Source organism: Stegodyphus dumicola, chromosome 6 (genome assembly GCF_044657685.1).
Source record: "Stegodyphus dumicola isolate Sdum_Otavi_A_Nest chromosome 6, ASM4465768v1".
NCBI lineage: Eukaryota > Metazoa > Arthropoda > Arachnida > Araneae > Eresidae > Stegodyphus > Stegodyphus dumicola.
The window spans coordinates 214072022-214089503 of NC_140773.1; the positions used below are offsets into that span (position 1 = coordinate 214072022).

Genomic DNA, 17482 nt, shown 5'->3' on the forward strand with positions numbered 1-17482 from the left:
TTTTCTGCTAATGTAGAAGGTTTTTCAGAGACTTTTATAAGTGACTCATCTGAAATAAATGTTTTTAAGTCCTCTTGATATGTTTTCCAACTTCTGTTCATATTCAATAAGAGATCTTTGTGAATTGGATCAGTCATTGGATTTTTTTAGCCATATTTTTCACATGAGGTTTCTTTAGAAGCCATTAAATCATATTTAATAGTCCGCACTGCATCTAGGGAATCAATCTTAAGAGAGGTTCTATAGTCAGTGACAAGTGTATCCATTAAGTTGAATGCACTTTCCACTAATGGGCCATGGAAGAAGCTAAGGCAGGCTTTGACCAATTTAGCCAATGTAGGATACTTATAATCATTTGTGAAATCATCTTTTAAATTAAAAACTTTAGACCAATATTTATCAATTGTACACTTGACTTGATTTCCACTTTCATCAGATGTGTAGAGCATTTCTTTGGTGATATCAATATCACTCTGGTATAACCTTATTTCAGCTTCTACTTTTGACTTTTCATTATCACTAAAAATATGGGACATAAAAGATGATAATTTTTCAAAAGCTAATACTATACTGGTTTTACCTCTTAGCTCTGGATCTAATGCTGTAAAACTAATTAGATATGAATTTTTAAGGGGTAATTTCTGTTTCATATGCTGTGCTGTATTAGTATAAGCTTTCATCAGAGAAATTTGGAATTCTTTTGCTATTGGATGATTTTTTGATAATTTCTTCAGGAGAGTGGAAGCTTCTGCACCAGTAAATATTACTTTGCTAGGTAGATGGAATTTTGGATTTGTGACATCAACCTTTAATAAATCATTATAAGATGTGCACTCTATATTTTCTGGCTTCATAAAAAAAGAGAAAAATTTTGCCATCAATTTATAAATACTGGAATGTATTAAATGAAGCATTGGTTTTTTTGTTTCAAATAATTTAATATATGTGTTGAACTCTGGTAATACTGCTGAATATAATGCCATATGCAATAAAGTTTTGTTTTGCATAACAAATAACCCATTAAGTATTTTTTTTTCGAGCTAAAGCATCCTTTGTGAGTTGTTGGGAATGCAAGCAAGAATACACCCCTTCAACAATTTTTTTCTGAGCTGCAGAAATATCTCTTTTATTGTATACAGTTTCAACATAAGAAAAATAATCCCCTTTATCAGTTTTATCCAAGTAGTGAAAATAAAATGTAATAAGAGCATCCCACAGATCTTTGATTCTTTCTAAAACACATAAAATGTACACCCACCTATGGTCTGGTCTCTTCAAGGGCTTAAGTTTTTTAATGGCAAGGGATTCAAAGATTTTGAAAAAATTTTCTCTTTTACTGCAGCTTTTCATATCAAAATAGATGTCATCAAACAAATCTTCTAAGTATCTATCAAAACATGAAGCAAATTTTTTTGCACAGTTATTAGCTGTGTGACATGTGTCACCATCAATATCTAATAAGTGGGGTGCTTTGTTTGATCGTAGTCTGGTTTCAACACCCTTTTTTTTTTCCACGCATGGTGTTACATGAGTCCATTAATACACTAATTAAGTCTGCCCATGGAATATTATTATCTTCAATAGTATTAACAACTGCTTTAAAAACAGCTTCTGAATTGCAAGATTCCATCTTTAGAGATGCAAAATGATGAACTACAACTTCATTTTGATTGTTGTCATAAAACTGCACCAATATTGCCAGTATACTTTCTTGAGCATTGCTAGTACTTTCATCCAAATTTAGAGAAAATGGAGTCTCCTTTAAAGTTTTAATGATATTTTCCTTAATAGTTTTTGCGAGCCCATATTTCATCTTATAACATGCAGTAGTCCTGGACATTTCCAATGAGTTTAGTGCCGTCTGATCGCGGCTCAACTGTTTGCAGAGTTCAATTAAATTGGGAGCTACATTGAAAGAAAGAGAATTCTCGGCGGTAAACGAAGTTATTAATACCTCTTGGCGTGCTTTTCTTGTCACTATATCCAATGGCCGAGCTTCAGTCTCCAGTAAGTCATCAGTATTTTTTTAATTAGCATAATTACTTAAAGTCATTAAATGTCTAATGCACTTTGAATATTTTATGTGCATCACAGTTTTAGAATGATTTGTGAAAGCCTTGAATCCTTCCCCACCATACTTCAGCAGTGAGTTACAAAAAACACAATATGCTTGTCCAGCAATATTTATTTTCTTGCACCATGTGCCGATGGTATCCCCATTACCATCTCTCCGTTCAATCCAATTCCACCTAAATGCATTCCGTACACCTTCTTCTAATTGTATAATATCACTATTTATATCGAGAAATTTCATAGTGAAATTCTCTTGCGTACATAAATAAAAAAATATTTCAATAAACGAAACGAAAAATTTACACATGCATCAATAAATGAAACGAAAATTTTACACAGCGGGGGGAAAAAAATTGAGAAGCGATCAATGAAAAATAGCTAATACGGCGAAAAATCCTCCTTCTTTACTTATTGGCGCCACGCCAGGAGAGATAAGACCTTTGAACCCAGAGTCACGTGATCGCACATCTGGTCGAACGAAGTCTCTCCCTTTTTTTTCTGCCGCGCCTACTTGCCGAAAAGAATCCAGAAGAGAATGTCCGAGAACCGGGGGAATGAGTCATAACTCGCAATAAGGAAAGAACAAAAAAGAAGTTTTTTCCCCCCTTTTCACGCATTATCACTGCCTTTGGAGAAAGAAAGGAAAAGTTTTCACCACACACACTGACCTTGCGTTTTCTGCTTTCAAAGCAAACAAAATTACCCAGATCAAAATAAATAATTCATTATTATTCCTACTTCCTTTTGAACGACGATCCCCAAAATTTCCGGTCACCAACACGTGAGATGACCGTGCAAGTAGAAGTGTTGCCACGTCCGCATCAATAGTTACACTAGCATTGATTCAGTGCGATTTGCCAACTTGCAGGGATCCCGGGATAGAGAACCACTACATTATATTACACCATGCTGAAGCCTAATGGATTAACAGGTTTTGCGAGCAAAATCATTTTGCAATAAATAATAATTCTAACTAATATTATAAATGAGAATGAGAATTTGTTTGTTACGCTTTCACGCCTTAATTACTTAACCGATCATCCCGAAATTTTCAAGAAATATTTTTGATATATTAGAAAAGGTTATAGGCTATAAAATGTAATTTATCTGTTAAAACTTAAACTATATAATAGATTTTATAGCTTAAAATGATTGTCGTTGTATAAACATTAAATGTTGAAAGTTTCACAACGATAAGTTAAATTATGTAAAAGTTTGTCTCCACAGGCAAGTGCGTGGCTTAAACCCCACAAACATTTTATAGCCTATAAAACCTTTTCTAATGTATCAAAAAAATTTCTTAAGTAAATTACGGTTAAGCAGTTATTCATTTTTATTTGTTTAATTTAATTTATTATTTAAAATCCTTCAGGATTTCCGGCTTTTGGCTCTTCTTTCACAAACATTTTTCAGTCATTAGGAAATATACATGACAGTTTTACTAGATTTCATGGTGATACACTCCGCGTAAATACAAAATATCCCTGGCCTATAGGTATTGAAGAAGGGCAGTATTTACTGAAAATTTACATGGAGTGTATTTTTAAAATTCACGTGGAGTTGAAACTAATTTAAGGACATCAACGCGAGTGAAGCCGCGGGTAAAAGCTAGTAAGAGAATAAATATAAGTTAATAAAAATATACAGACTTCCCATTAAATACAAAAGGACAGAGGACTAAGTTAATGAGAAGCAGTAGCTGGTACGCTTGAGGATTTGGAAAAATACACATTATTTTTGTATATTTAAATTAATTTAATCAATTTAGTAAGTACTATCAACTTTTTAAATACTTTTATTAGTTTGTATTAGTTGTCACTTTCTATTTTAACCAGTTATTATCAATTTATAAATGATTAAAATTAGTTAACAATTTACAACTGGGACAGACAGAAGTAGAAATTAACCAATAATTTAAAAAATAACTATAAAATTCAAAGGGAAAATATTACTTTCTGTTTCTTTCTTTGAAGCTTCATTTTGGTCTCTGAAAAACAAATATAAAAATTGACATGAAATGCATAAAATGACATACTAGTTGCTGTATGAATGATGCTTTCATATTCATCTGACACTATTTACATTTTGTATACAATTAATATGCATAAGGTATATAAGCATAATATATTTATTTTAAATCATTTAAGGACACTTTGACAAAACATATTTAAAAAAGATTATGAAAAAATTAAATTAATGACAAATGTATATATAAAAGTTTTGATCAATGCATAAAAAGTAAAATTACTGAAGAAATAAATACACCCTACATTACACACTGGTAAACTAAAATGAATAATAGAGAAAGAAGAAAAAATATGATAGTATTATGATTTTATACTTAGTAATTCTATAAAACTCTTTGGGTCATGGATTCCCAACCCTTTTCTTGCATCATCCCGTTTTAAAGAAATGCTTTTCTTCATTGACCCTCCTTACATTTTTTGCTATTAATACACAGCATATTACACAATTCTAATACAACTAAATGCACATAACAACTAGGCTAGGAAAGAATAGGAGCAAAATTTTTGAAAAAAAAAATGGTTTATTAGATTAATGTTTTATAATTTTTTGTATTGTTTTTAATTTTAAAAATACGAATAAATTTTCAGAAAGAAAATAACAGATTTTAATTGCACAAAATTTTGTTTTAATTGATGCGATGGCTATGCCTGATGTAGTAATGCAATTTTTTTAATATCAAATGTTCAACCTGATTCTGTTGATTCTACTAAGAGAGAAAATTAAATAATGCTGATTCAATAACAACTCTTCTGAGGAAAAAGAAATCTCTTCAATAATGGACATCACGTCAAGTTACCAAAGTAATGGAATTCTTTTATAATTCTTGATATAAACTTGCGATTGATTACTTTTCTGTGTCAGCTTGTTCTGCACAACATTGAACATATATCAACCAAAAATAATTTATGTAAGCTCAAAGGGGTAATCTGCCCAGAAAGACTATTAATTTCATTTCGGCATTTTGAGCTGATTGGGCTTTGGGCTGTTGATCCTTTGATCATCACTAACACTCTTTAAAATTCAGGACAGGTCAATACCGAACCTGCAGAAAACTCCTAGTCTAAAAACTTTATATCCCTCTTATTTTGAATGCTTCCTCTTGTTACTTTAAGTGAAAGATTTATAAAATAATACATACTCATTAGAATATTTTCACCCTCTTCTTTATTTATAGATTGATTTATACTAATGATGCCATGAATTCAGTTTTCAGTGGTGGATTTACTATGATTTGCTAAAATGCCAGCATTCGCAATCTTGTATCCCCCTTCCTACCCTCAAAAAAACTTTGCCATGAAATAAAAATGGAATAATTTAAAAACATCATAAACAGTATATATGAATTAATAGTTATTACGTTTTGTAAAGAAAATATGTATTCCCCTCCGAGATACTAATTCAAATTTACTATTTACAATGTACTTCACTTTAAACCTAAGTACATATTTTGGAATTAATAATAAAAAAATGGGCTCATAAATTAGAAATTTATTAATGGAATTACTACTAACCAAAGAAAACAACAAATAACACACACACATATATATAAATATATAGGACGGTCATTTAAAAAAACTTCCTGATATATGAACCCCTAGTGGCCAATCTGCTCAACCAAACGAAATGATATTTCAGATATTGTTATTTAAAATAAAAGAGCTCTCACAGATATGGTTACAGTGAAAATATTTTGAAATTTTTTAATGGCAATACCCATTTTTTCCCGCTGCACAAATTGATAAGCATATTGAAAAACCATAAATACCTTTGGAATGATGCATGCATGTATGATACAAACTGCTGGCATCAGGGTTCGTACACATTTCTGCACATGGAAATTAAGTACTTTTAAGGACCATTAATGAAAAAAATTAAGGACCTGTGAGCAAATGGAAACTGAATAAATTCAATTAAAAATATTATATCTATGCCTGAACTTCACTTTTTAATACCTTCCTAAAAATAAAAAAGATTCGTAAGTAGGATGCATTATTATTAAGCATAGCTTAATTAACATAATTATTAATGCATTTGAGAATAAAATAAATATTATCAAATCTATCAAGTATCATTAAATATTTTACGCGTATAATAACTGGACATATTTGAAAGAAGATAAGTGACATTCTAGTTATGTTTTACTAGCAGCTTTTTTATTTTTAATGTCTCATTTTGTCACATACTTGCTCAGTCTAGAGTTTTAGTTAATAGTAAGCAGATTTTATGTCAAGCAGCATAGGTTAAAATGAGCATTAAAATCATAATCAGCATGATTCATAACAAAAGACTGGCTGTTTTCACCGCTCCTGCTTGCCTAGAGAGAGACCTGCTGATCAGAACAAACCTGACAGCTGGACAGCTCAGATGATGAAATTTTTTCCCACTGAGAAGAGGCAATCTACGTTTTTTCCATGGCCAATGCAGTTCTTCATGAACTTTTTCATTTTGTTTTTTAGCGAAGCGTTCGGCACTTGCGTCTAAAACTATTACCAACGCCTTAGGGCACAATTTTGCCATGTTAACCAGTAAAAGTCTAACAGACTAAATGCCGATCATCACCATTATGTTCCACGTTTCCACAGTAGAAGAGAGAATTAAAAAGAAAGTATTTGCACAAAAAACGAAGCAACTTAAACAACTTACATTGAAAGAAATGTTTAATAATATAAACAAATAAATATTAAGCTCTTTTTTTTTTTTTTTTTTTTTTTTTTTTGTAAATTTTTATACCCTTTAGATCATAATTTCTCTTTACTTCATAAATTACGGTTTCATATTTTTAATTTTATAATTTCTGCATGCCATCTTACCAGATTTAAATTGATGATCTATAATCCGGAAAAACCCCTAATCCGGAATCGACGAAGTCTCGACGAGTCCGGATTACGGACTTTGTGCCGTATATATATATATGTTGTATGATCTTAAATTCACTTAGTGCAAAATTGAGTTATTCTACTACTTGTTCAACAGCTGCAAAGTAAGTTAATAATAATTTATTATCTCCTAAGATTAATTTTAGTAGAATTATCTAAAAAGAGTGAATCCACAGTTAGTAAGTTTAATTCCGAAAAAAGTTTTAAAGTAACTTGAATGTAAATTGTTAAAAATGTTTCACGGGGACTTGAATTAAATCATGAATAACAAAATTTCAATTGTAAAAAGAAATTAAGTTAAAAGAAAGTAATTAAACAGATTTTTAACAATTTACATTCAAGTTACTTTAAAACAATTTTCGAAATTAAACTTACTAACTGTGGATTCCCACTTTTTAGATAATTCTACTAAAATTAATCTTGGGAGATAATATAATCAATATTTCTTTAATAAATAAATTATTATGTGTGTGTGTGTGTAAGATAAAAAGCATATAAACCAAAATTCTAACTTTTTTAACTAGTTTGCATTGTCCATTAAATCTTCATTTAAATTTGGCAATTTTTCCTTCCTGTCATGAAAATAGTTAGTGCTCTCTACAGTGCTCTGCAACCGGTATGCCATGAGTAGGATATAGGTGTGCCGCAATCAAATACATGTATTTGACATTTTGCAATTTTTTATCATGTATTTAATACACAATGACAATTTTTTCCTTAATGATATCTATTTTAAATGTTTTTATATATTTCACTGTTGTGTGGTTGTGTGTGTGATTGTAAGCGTGTCAGTATTTGAATTTTTTCGGCACTTCCTTGATAACTCGGAACTCTTTGGTGTGCCACGAAATTCCAGAAAGATTTTTTGTGCGTCGCAGGTGAAAAAAGGTTGCGGAGCACTGCTCTACACTATATGATTCCAAAATTAGTTCAAGTCGCATGATTCTTAAACACTATCATGACACTTCAAGAAGTACGATTTCAAATAAAACTGAAAAGATTTTCCGACAGCTAATAGGAAAATTTGGCCAGCTTAACTCAAATCACATTGAACCCAATTTTGATCTTACACACATCATGTTTGCCCCCTGCTTCTCTTGCCAGTCAGCTGCTGCTTCTTTTTTTCTTAAAAGATGCAAAAGTTCTAGAACAGGCACTTACTGTATCTTTTACCTATATTGCCTAAAAGAAATGTCTGTCAACAAGAATAACAGGGAATATTGAAATAAACCATAACTGCAAGCTTCTTTATCCATCATTTATCATCATTAACAGTTCTGCATGTTACTTCCAAATTTAAACTAGTCATCAGTATCCATGTTATTCCTATAGATTTGAAGATTAAACTGAGATCTGCTAATTATTTATATTACCCTTTGAAATTTAGTCAGTAGTATTTACATAAATATAAAATGTGCTATTACATTTTTCCCAATATCTAACCTATGCTAGTATGTCATATCAAAAAACAGTGAAGGGAAATAAAGAAAATCAACATCTCATAGCCTTGTTGTGTCATTCTAGTGCTTCAAAATTCAATGCCTACATCATATATATGTGTTTGTGTGTGTGCATATTATTGGAGACTTCCATAATTTTTCTAGCACTTTTTACATTTTTTTAAACTACTAAATTAGAATAGATTAATTCATGTAGGGGATAGTTGCATGGTATGCAGCGGGTACGAGAAACACCCGAGGTAAGCACATGCGCAGTAGCCAGTGAGCTGAATATGAGTAAATACTGTGCACAGGCTCTTACGATCAGAGGGGCTATAACCATCCAAACATGTACAAGGTCTAAAACCAGATGACTTTCAGAAATGCATAGACTTTTGCAAATGGCTGTTGCAGCAACATAACATAGATAATGGTTTTATTACACATACTATCTTGCGGACTGATGAAACATGTTTCACTCATGATGGGGTATTTATTCAATCATCACAACAGACATATGTGGTCAATTCACATGCAATCTGGCAGCAGAAACATTAGGAACGCTGGTCTGTAAATATGTGGGAAGGTTACTCGGGGATTGCCTGCTTGGCCCTTATCTGCTGCCTGAACGACTCTCAGGACAGTCCTAACTTGGTATTTCTCCACATCTTTACTCAGTTCTTCAATGACATACCCTTAGCGGCAATACATGGCCTTTGGTTCCAGCATAATGTGGCTCCTGCGCATTTCTGTGCTCATGTATGTAATTAGCTAGATATAGCATACCCCAGCCGCTGGATCGGAGGTGGGGTCCAGTTCTTTGGTTGCTACGATCGGCAGATCTCACACTGCTAATTTTTTTTTCCTATGAGGCCATCTCAAGGAATTAGTATATCGAGACATAGTGACTACACAAATGGACTTAGTTGCTCATCTGCATGCTGCCTGTACTACGAAGTACATTGCACTGCTGCACTCCTGAATTCTATTGAGGCCTCAAGCCTGCCTTAATATGCACGGCGGACACTTTGAACATCTTCCTTTATAAATACCGCTGTTGAGTGTCAAACAAAGTGTTTTTTTCGTTGCACCGGCAGTGACGTATTTTTCTCGTAAAGTATGGATCGCACAGGTATAATTATTTGGCCATTTTTTATGATCTCTTAAAGAGGGATCTGGCTGTGCAGAGTTTAGGTGCTATTTATGGGACACTTTATATGTATAAAAACAGGTTAACTGTACATATAACCCTGTTATGTCTAAAATTTGCTCATTCCAACATTACCAGCAAAAAATTTAAGTTGCTTATTAACAAAATGATGGGGGAGATATTTGCTTCCATTAAAACAATTTTTTATATCAATTTCTTTAAACTATCCAACTAACAACACCCATAAAGTTATGGTGCTCAAATTATACACTAACCACGAACATAAACATAAATATAATGAAAAAACCTCAACAAAATTTACCAAAAAATTATAAACTTATTAAAATCAGGCAAATGAAAAGTACATACTGAGTAGAAATTCTATTTATCTCCAAAGAATTTGAAATGTTGCTCACTTCATTCTGAATACCTCCAGTCTGAAAATTAAAAAGTCCATGAACTAGCTCCTAAACCCATAAAGAAGATAAGACAAAATACTTTAATTATTACACATCAAAATTTGCAGTAGGTTCCTAAAAATAATTGAGTATTATTTGACTACCAAATTATGTGCACATCCTCTTTAAAGAGGCCACATTCAAGCCTTTGCAACATCACTTAGGCCTTTTTACAAATTACAAACAAAATTATACAAAATATATTACATTTAAGTTTGCCGATTAAACATGGTGGCCACTTTAACAGGGAAATATGAAATTATTGTCATCTCAGAAGGTAAATAATATAATATAAAAACGATCAATTGCTAACAACCAACAATTTCATGACACATATAATGCAGTTTTATATTTTTAAACTTTTTTCTTGGCTCTACTCTTATATCACCCCTAAGATCAACAAATGTGGCGATATGTATTCTGCGCTGGTTTTTGGCACGATTTCGTGCTGTGGGATGGTTTGGTGAACGATGCTGTTTGTATGGCAACCCTTTTGACATTGAAACTTAACTCTTTTGCTGCAGTGTCGTGCGTGTTTTGAAATGGCCTATGTTGCAATGATAGACGTGGTGGGAAGATTTCAGTCGTGTATTTTAGATTGTGTGGAAAGTAAATTTAGTATTAAAACGTACGATGTTGGAGTTGTTAACGAGTCTTTTGTTCACGAGTGTGTTTACGAGAATTGAAGTGTATTTTTGGAATTTTTGTGGTACTTTTAAAACAGAGTGCAAAATGTGGAACTGCTATGAGAACTCAGACGAAGATGGGCGTTTCTGATAGTTCTTGTGTGGATTTGCAGTCAAATGCTGGCTGGTAAAGTATGTGGCTTTGGACTGCGGTATTCATGTGGTAAGTTAACTTTGCAGGAAGTTTGTGTCGTTACTTTTGAAATTTTGAATTGCAGAAAGACGTGATATAGCAAAATGGTGGCACTTTTGTTCACAGATGTTGTGTGACTGGCAAAATTTTATTAACGAATGCATTATGGCAAGTGCATTTTATTTTACTTTTTTTTTTAATGTTATGTTCATTGTTTTTTTTACTATGAATTTCTGTTCTTATGATTGTTTTTGAATTGTTTGTAATTTTAGTTATTTTAGTTTATTTTGTTGATTTGTGAGTAATGCCTAGATTGTTCAATTCGTAAATATTTTTTTAAGTTTAAACAGGATGCTGTGTACATGGTATTCTTTGAAATTTATTGTTGTTATGTTAATTTATTAAAGCAAGGCATGCATAGTTTGTTCTTTGTCTAGATTGTGCAATTCGTAGATGTTTTTAGTTAAAACATATCACTGTGTACATGTACTTTTAACAAATATTTTTGGTTAGAATCGTTACGTTTTTGCTATTTAATTTTTTTTTTTTTTCCCCTTCTTATTTGGATTTTTAGCTTAAATTGTGTGTTTAAAACGTTGCTTTTGCATATGCGAAAACCACGTTTTTGGAGACATTTTATGCTTTAAGTTTGAAATGTAGACATTAAATTTAGATAGTAATATGGCACAGTGGAGTTTCTCGCCAAAAATGTTTGGCGAGAAATTTGTCACTCCATTTGGCGTCTTGAGAGTGCATATAAGAGTAGTTCCTTTTCCTTTTCTTTGGGGCACTCTGATCATCGGCCCAACCCTGACAAGAACCACCAGGCAAAGCGCTATGTTGCCAAAGTTAAGCAACTTTACAAAACAATTTTACAAAAATACAAACAATACACAATACAAAACAATTTTACAAAAATGTATTTATCTAGCAACCCATTAATGGCTGCAGATTATGCTCTGGTGTTAGGCGTGCATTTTGAAATGCCAGAGTTATGTTTGTGAAGTCTGACTGTTGTGATTAGTGTGGAGTCCCCCCCCCGTAAGGAATTGTAATGCCACTGTGGAATTTACCTGATAGTGAAAAAAAAGATTGATTTTCCTTTGGAAATATGGTGTTTTGCCTAATAGTAGAGTGTAGAAATGTACATTCTATAAAGTTAATTTTTGGAATTTTCTGATATGCTTTAATTTCTTTAAATCAAAACAGGTTGATGTGCATATGGAGGGCAATACCAAGTTGTACTGTGATGTTGAGAATTCAGTAATTCTCTGATTTTATCTACGTTAAAACCGATTGCTATGCACATGGGCATTAAAACAAACACTGCTGGACTGGGGGAAAAAAAGAATATTAAGTATTCTATTATGGATTCTCATTGCATTTTTTAATTTAGTTAATTCGTTGTTGTCATATGCTATTTTGATTGTTCATTATGTCTGCTTTTGCATTTCATTAATCCATTGATACTTCATGTAATTTTCAGTGCTCTGCCATTTTTTTAAAATGGCTGCTATTTTTCATGTGTTAAGATTGACACGATTAGATTGTTACATACATAGTACTTGTGTGCTCAGCCAAAGTTAAATAACATAACCTAACTATTGAGATTTTGCTAAAGCTACAGATTCAATAAGTTTAGAAAAGCAATTTCATGAAAACTTCTCAAATCTTGAACACCTTATTGAAGCCTCCTCAGTACATTTTCCTACCTGTTTAGTGTGAATAATGAGAACACATAAAAGATTCTAGTATCAAAAACTGCAGCAGGTCAGCCTGTCAGCAGAGTGAAAATGGTAACTACTTCAAGACAGAAGAGAAACACACCAAAGTAAAACATAAAATTAGGCAAAAACCACAACATAATGTTTCGCATAGATTTTAGTCAAGACTATCGATTACGAGAGCACACAGGTACAGACAAATGGCACTACCTTCTCATTCACTTTACTCCTTTTGAGTATAAATACAACCGTGACCTTCAATTTGTTGCAGATTTCTTTGCTGCTGATGAAGAGGAATCTGTACATGTTTTCCCTCAGAGTAAAATCTATGCCAAACACAAGATTGCTGCTTTGCCTAATTTTACGGAAACAATGTGTTTGGGGTCATACACATGGCCCCTCAACTTTCGTACAAATTTGGTTTCTAAAAGTGCATGCAAATGTTGAAATGTCTGAAAGTAGAGGAATGGGTTGATCTTTACTGTAAGGTATCCCTTAGTTTCTGTCTGAAAAAAAAATCACCATGTGATAATGGTTGTTCTTGAAATCTGGAAGCTCGCTGCATGATATAGGTTTTTTGGTAACTCTAATGTTGATAATGTTGGCGAAATTAGCCTTATGGACTTTTTTTTCATTAAAAAGTGGTTATTTCTGCAAATTTCACCAAACATGTTTTGATAAATTTAGATTTTGGCTATTTTTTTGTAATAGTAACCCTTTCGTATGGACCCAGGGTTTTGATTCTAATCATTCTTTTCAATTGCTGCGCTTGGTTACACATGTGTGGTATGGTCTTCGATTTTGAAATTGCTATTTTCTTGCTGTGGGTACCATCATTTGAGTATGTCTGAGATGACTAAGAGGATGAATACTGATGAGTTGGATTATGATGAAATTGTGAATTTGAGGTTTTTGTTTGGGTTGGACGACAGACGAAAGACATTTTGCATGAAAGATGGTATAATTGCTGATAGATATGAATGAGTCTAAACGAAGAAAAATTGAATTGAATTGCTTACCTGAAGGATGGAGGAGATGATGGTGGGAAGCCTAAACGTATTGGGTAAAACTGCATATTACGGTCCAGTGTGGCATGTTTTCAAAAAATCGTCAAATCGATTGTTTTTGCGCGTTTTAGAAAATTGCTAACTCATCATATTGCCATATTAGATGGTTGCAAATTTTAATTATTTCTGTAAACATGCAAAAAATCAGATCATGTAAACATGCAAAAATATCTAAAACTGTAGTTCAAGAAAAACAACGAAAAAGTATTTGAAAGTTAATAACTATGTATTTTATAGGATCAACAATATTAAAAGTTTTCATAATATCATATACCATTTTTAAGACAGTAGCAAAATAGAGTAAAACGTTTTATCACGAAATTTAAGAAAGTGTAATAAGCAGTAAATGAGCAATAAATTATCGGAAAGTATTGATTCGTATTTAAGCTGGAACTTTAATGCAGAAGAAAAAGGAAGATAAAACTCAAAATTTCCATCGACTGAAACATGAGCAATAGTATAGTAAAAAAACAAAAAACGGTTTTATTGTTATTAAATGGTTATAATAAACAGTAGAAACCCGCATTTGCTTATATCTAAACTAAATATTACAAAATGTTAACACTACAATGGAGATGAAATTAAAAATGGCGCGCTCATTTCAACCACCTGCTTAACACACATATAATGTAATTACATATAATAAGAATTGCTTTTATTGTTATTTATATTTAAATTAAAATCTCTATTAATCAATTCATAAATTTTAACAAATCTATAAAAAAAATTACAAAAACGAATCTAACCTTGTCATTCATTCACCTTTTGATTGTGGCAATTAAAGAGTCTTAATTCCCCTCAGAAACTGCAAAAAGGGATCACTCGCAGATAAATGCGAATATTTTCTCCGCCACATGTACTCGGCCAGGTACGAATCAAATTCATCTTTTACCTGCCGAGTACCCTTCAAACTTCTTTTTATGGCACTCCTTGTGCTCTCAATTTAATTGGTATGAGCACCTGTCTCAGGATCCTTAAAAACGAGACTGTGATTAACACGAAAGTGCACAAAACCCTCATCACTGAGGCAAGCATACAATTTCCAGCAGTCCAAAATAATAATGGATTCCGCCAAAATATTTTCTTTAATAATTCTTAACAGACATTCTTTCGTTCACTCTTCAAGCACACGAGAAAAACATTTATCCGTTCCCCTTTCAATACCTCCAAACACCCATTTACCTTCCATGTGCTTTCCAGGATTGTATTTTCTTTTACCAATTTCGTCAATTTCAACCACACTTCCGAGCTCTCCGTGTACGTCATTCTCTCCCAAGCACATCTCCACACACACCTCTCTACAAAGCATCTTCCAGTCTACTGCAGTGTGGTTACTCACATGCAACTCATCCATTATAAACTGATTCGTACATTTCTGACCCCACAAATATGTTAATTGAAGGATCAGACTCAGAGGTATTCGTCCCTCGGAAAACCAAGAGCCCTTTCTCACACTCATTTTGAAATCATTCTTGGAAGGACCGAACACACGACACCTCCATTCACACACATCTTTCCTTTCAACTAATTTCATACTATTTTTACATTTAGGACATTCACATATTCCCAATCAAGTCATAATCCATGCACCATTCTATCACATGCCTTCTGCCTTTATCTTGCACGAGAAGCACAGTGAAATAACGAAAATTCAAAAAGGCCGCTTAAATACTATAAACTGTAACCTTAAACCCTAACAATTTTCATGATGCCAAGAGGTTACCAGATTTGGCGCGATTTTGCTTCATTTGGCGGCTGGACCGTAATCCACAGTTTAGCTAAAAATTGACGTTTCATTTATTTATTCGTCTGTGTGTGTTAATTTTTCTCAAAAGATTTGTTGTTTAATGTTTTTTTGTTAGGAAATATATATTTTTGGTTATTTATTCCTCTCTGTTTATGTGTTTTTGAATATTTGCTCTCCCTGTGCGTTAAGCTGCGAATTTTTTCTGGTTACCATGATAATTTTAACTTTGTTTTAGCTTCCTCTATATGGACAAAGTTAGGACAGGGCGCAATGCCCAGTTTGTGCAATTCTCTCTCTTGTTTTTTTAAAGTTAAAATAGGGGCTAATCTTTGGAATATGGTAACAGGTAGTTTAGTTTGTCGACATTTTGGTAAGGCGATAAAGGTTACTAGCTAGGACTTTAGCAGTGTACATGGATAAAGTCAAGAGTGTGCGCAATGCCAAGAGTGTGCCAAAATAGGTCGGCGTGTACATAGATACCATATATGTGCAATTCTTAAAAACATGGCAAGCAGTTTGCGATTTTGCACTTTCTCCCAATTTCGCACCTAATTATGATTAAGCACTTTTGTTCCATAAAAGTTCTAGCATAAGCGTGGTTGCTGTAGCAGGGTTGGTCACCAAATTTTCGCCAAAAAATCGCCGAGTTACCATAATCCAAAGATTAACCAAAATAAGTTGATGTCTACATAGATACCAAGTTCGTTAAGTGATTGACTTCTTTTTGGTTTTGTCTAGCGGCCACCTTGAGATTGGTGCCGATCCTTCCTGGCGCAGATCTTGGTGTCAAAAAAGAAATGATTCGCCAAGGGGTCCCATAGAGTAAATTTTTACCGAATAACATATAAGCATGTTATTCATAAAATTTATTTAAAAAAATTACTTCCAACAAGTGCTTCACTTATTGAAGCATTTTGAAAGAATAAATCGTTGTATTCAATGTTTTGGTTTTCTCAAAAGAAAAGGAGGAAATTTAAAAGGTAATAACAAACAATAATACACAAATTTAATAACAAACAATTATACACAAATTACAAACACACAAATTTAATAACAAACAATTATACACAAATTTAATAACAAACAATTATTCTGATACATGTAAATATCTTTGATGGTGAAATTTCTATCAAAATACCTCAATGCTTAAAATTATTAAAAAGTTTCCCATTTTATCAGATATCAATCATTTTTTTAAAATTAATTTATATCCGAAGGAAAAAACAAAATACTCAGTGCAATTTTATTTAATAATGCATTAATATATTAAAAAACATATTTTCTATATCCTACACAGTTTTAAATCATCAAACTGTATCAACTATAATATATAAATTAATGAAAGAAAATTTTAACTTACGTAGGTAGCTTTCATATTTTCAACAGCTAAGGTGTCGTCTTTGAAATGTAAGAGTTCACTGAAAAAGTCGACACCATCATTTACATTGCCATGGGAAACAACTTCAGGAACGGCGGGTATCTGCTCAACATTAAAGCTTGCAGTAGCCCTCGTGTTGTCAGGATCCATGTCGGAAATCAAAATGAAAATTCGCCGGGTCCAAACTAATCAAATTGCAAACAAAAATCGCATAAACAGTCATTATTACACATTTTCAAATCCAGCTGAAAGTTCAGTTTAACAAATACACGACCTAACATTTTATTAACATATAAAAAAACAATGCAATGAATTACTATATCTTCATTTCTAATACATAACAAATCAATCGGCGCCAAAGACAATGAGCATGCGAGAAAAATATACACAATATTACTGTTGCCAGTTTTATGAACCATAATGTACCTATAATCAAGGAGGCTTTGTAAGTAGAGTGCGCTCTGTTACGTTGCAAGGCCAAAGTTGGCATTGACAAGGGTGCACACAAAATTTGTGTATCTGCTAGATATTTTAGTAGATACATGATATAGCAACATACATCTAACTACATGATTATAAAAAAATGAAATCTGTCCCTCAAAAATCCCAAATAATGTATGATGTGTATACTAATCTATATAGCAGCTATACAGATTTTGTTTGCAATCTGCTTCTTGTTGAACTGCGGTGCTTAACCACCAGGGTGCCTGGGCGCCATAGCCC

General features: G+C 32.6%; 1 protein-coding gene across 2 annotated transcripts in view; it reads right to left on the reverse strand.

Annotated features, from left to right (window-relative positions):
• The window catches only part of LOC118202775 (uncharacterized), a 108045-nt gene extending 90907 nt beyond the window's left edge, over window positions 1-17138 (reverse strand). Inside the window, exons 1-3 of one of the 2 annotated variants that reach the window (XM_085819498.1) lie at window positions 16742-17138; window positions 9936-10003; window positions 4026-4060 (exon numbers count right to left, since the gene is read on the reverse strand). In XM_085819498.1, the coding sequence (XP_085675624.1) occupies window positions 4026-4060; window positions 9936-10003; window positions 16742-16909 (271 nt within the window). In that variant the 5' untranslated portion in view covers window positions 16910-17138. Of the gene's footprint in view, window positions 1-4025; window positions 4061-9935; window positions 10034-16741 lie in introns of both variants that reach the window. The other variant, XM_085819497.1, reaches the window with a different exon arrangement.
• Window positions 17139-17482: the final 344 nt, after the last annotated feature.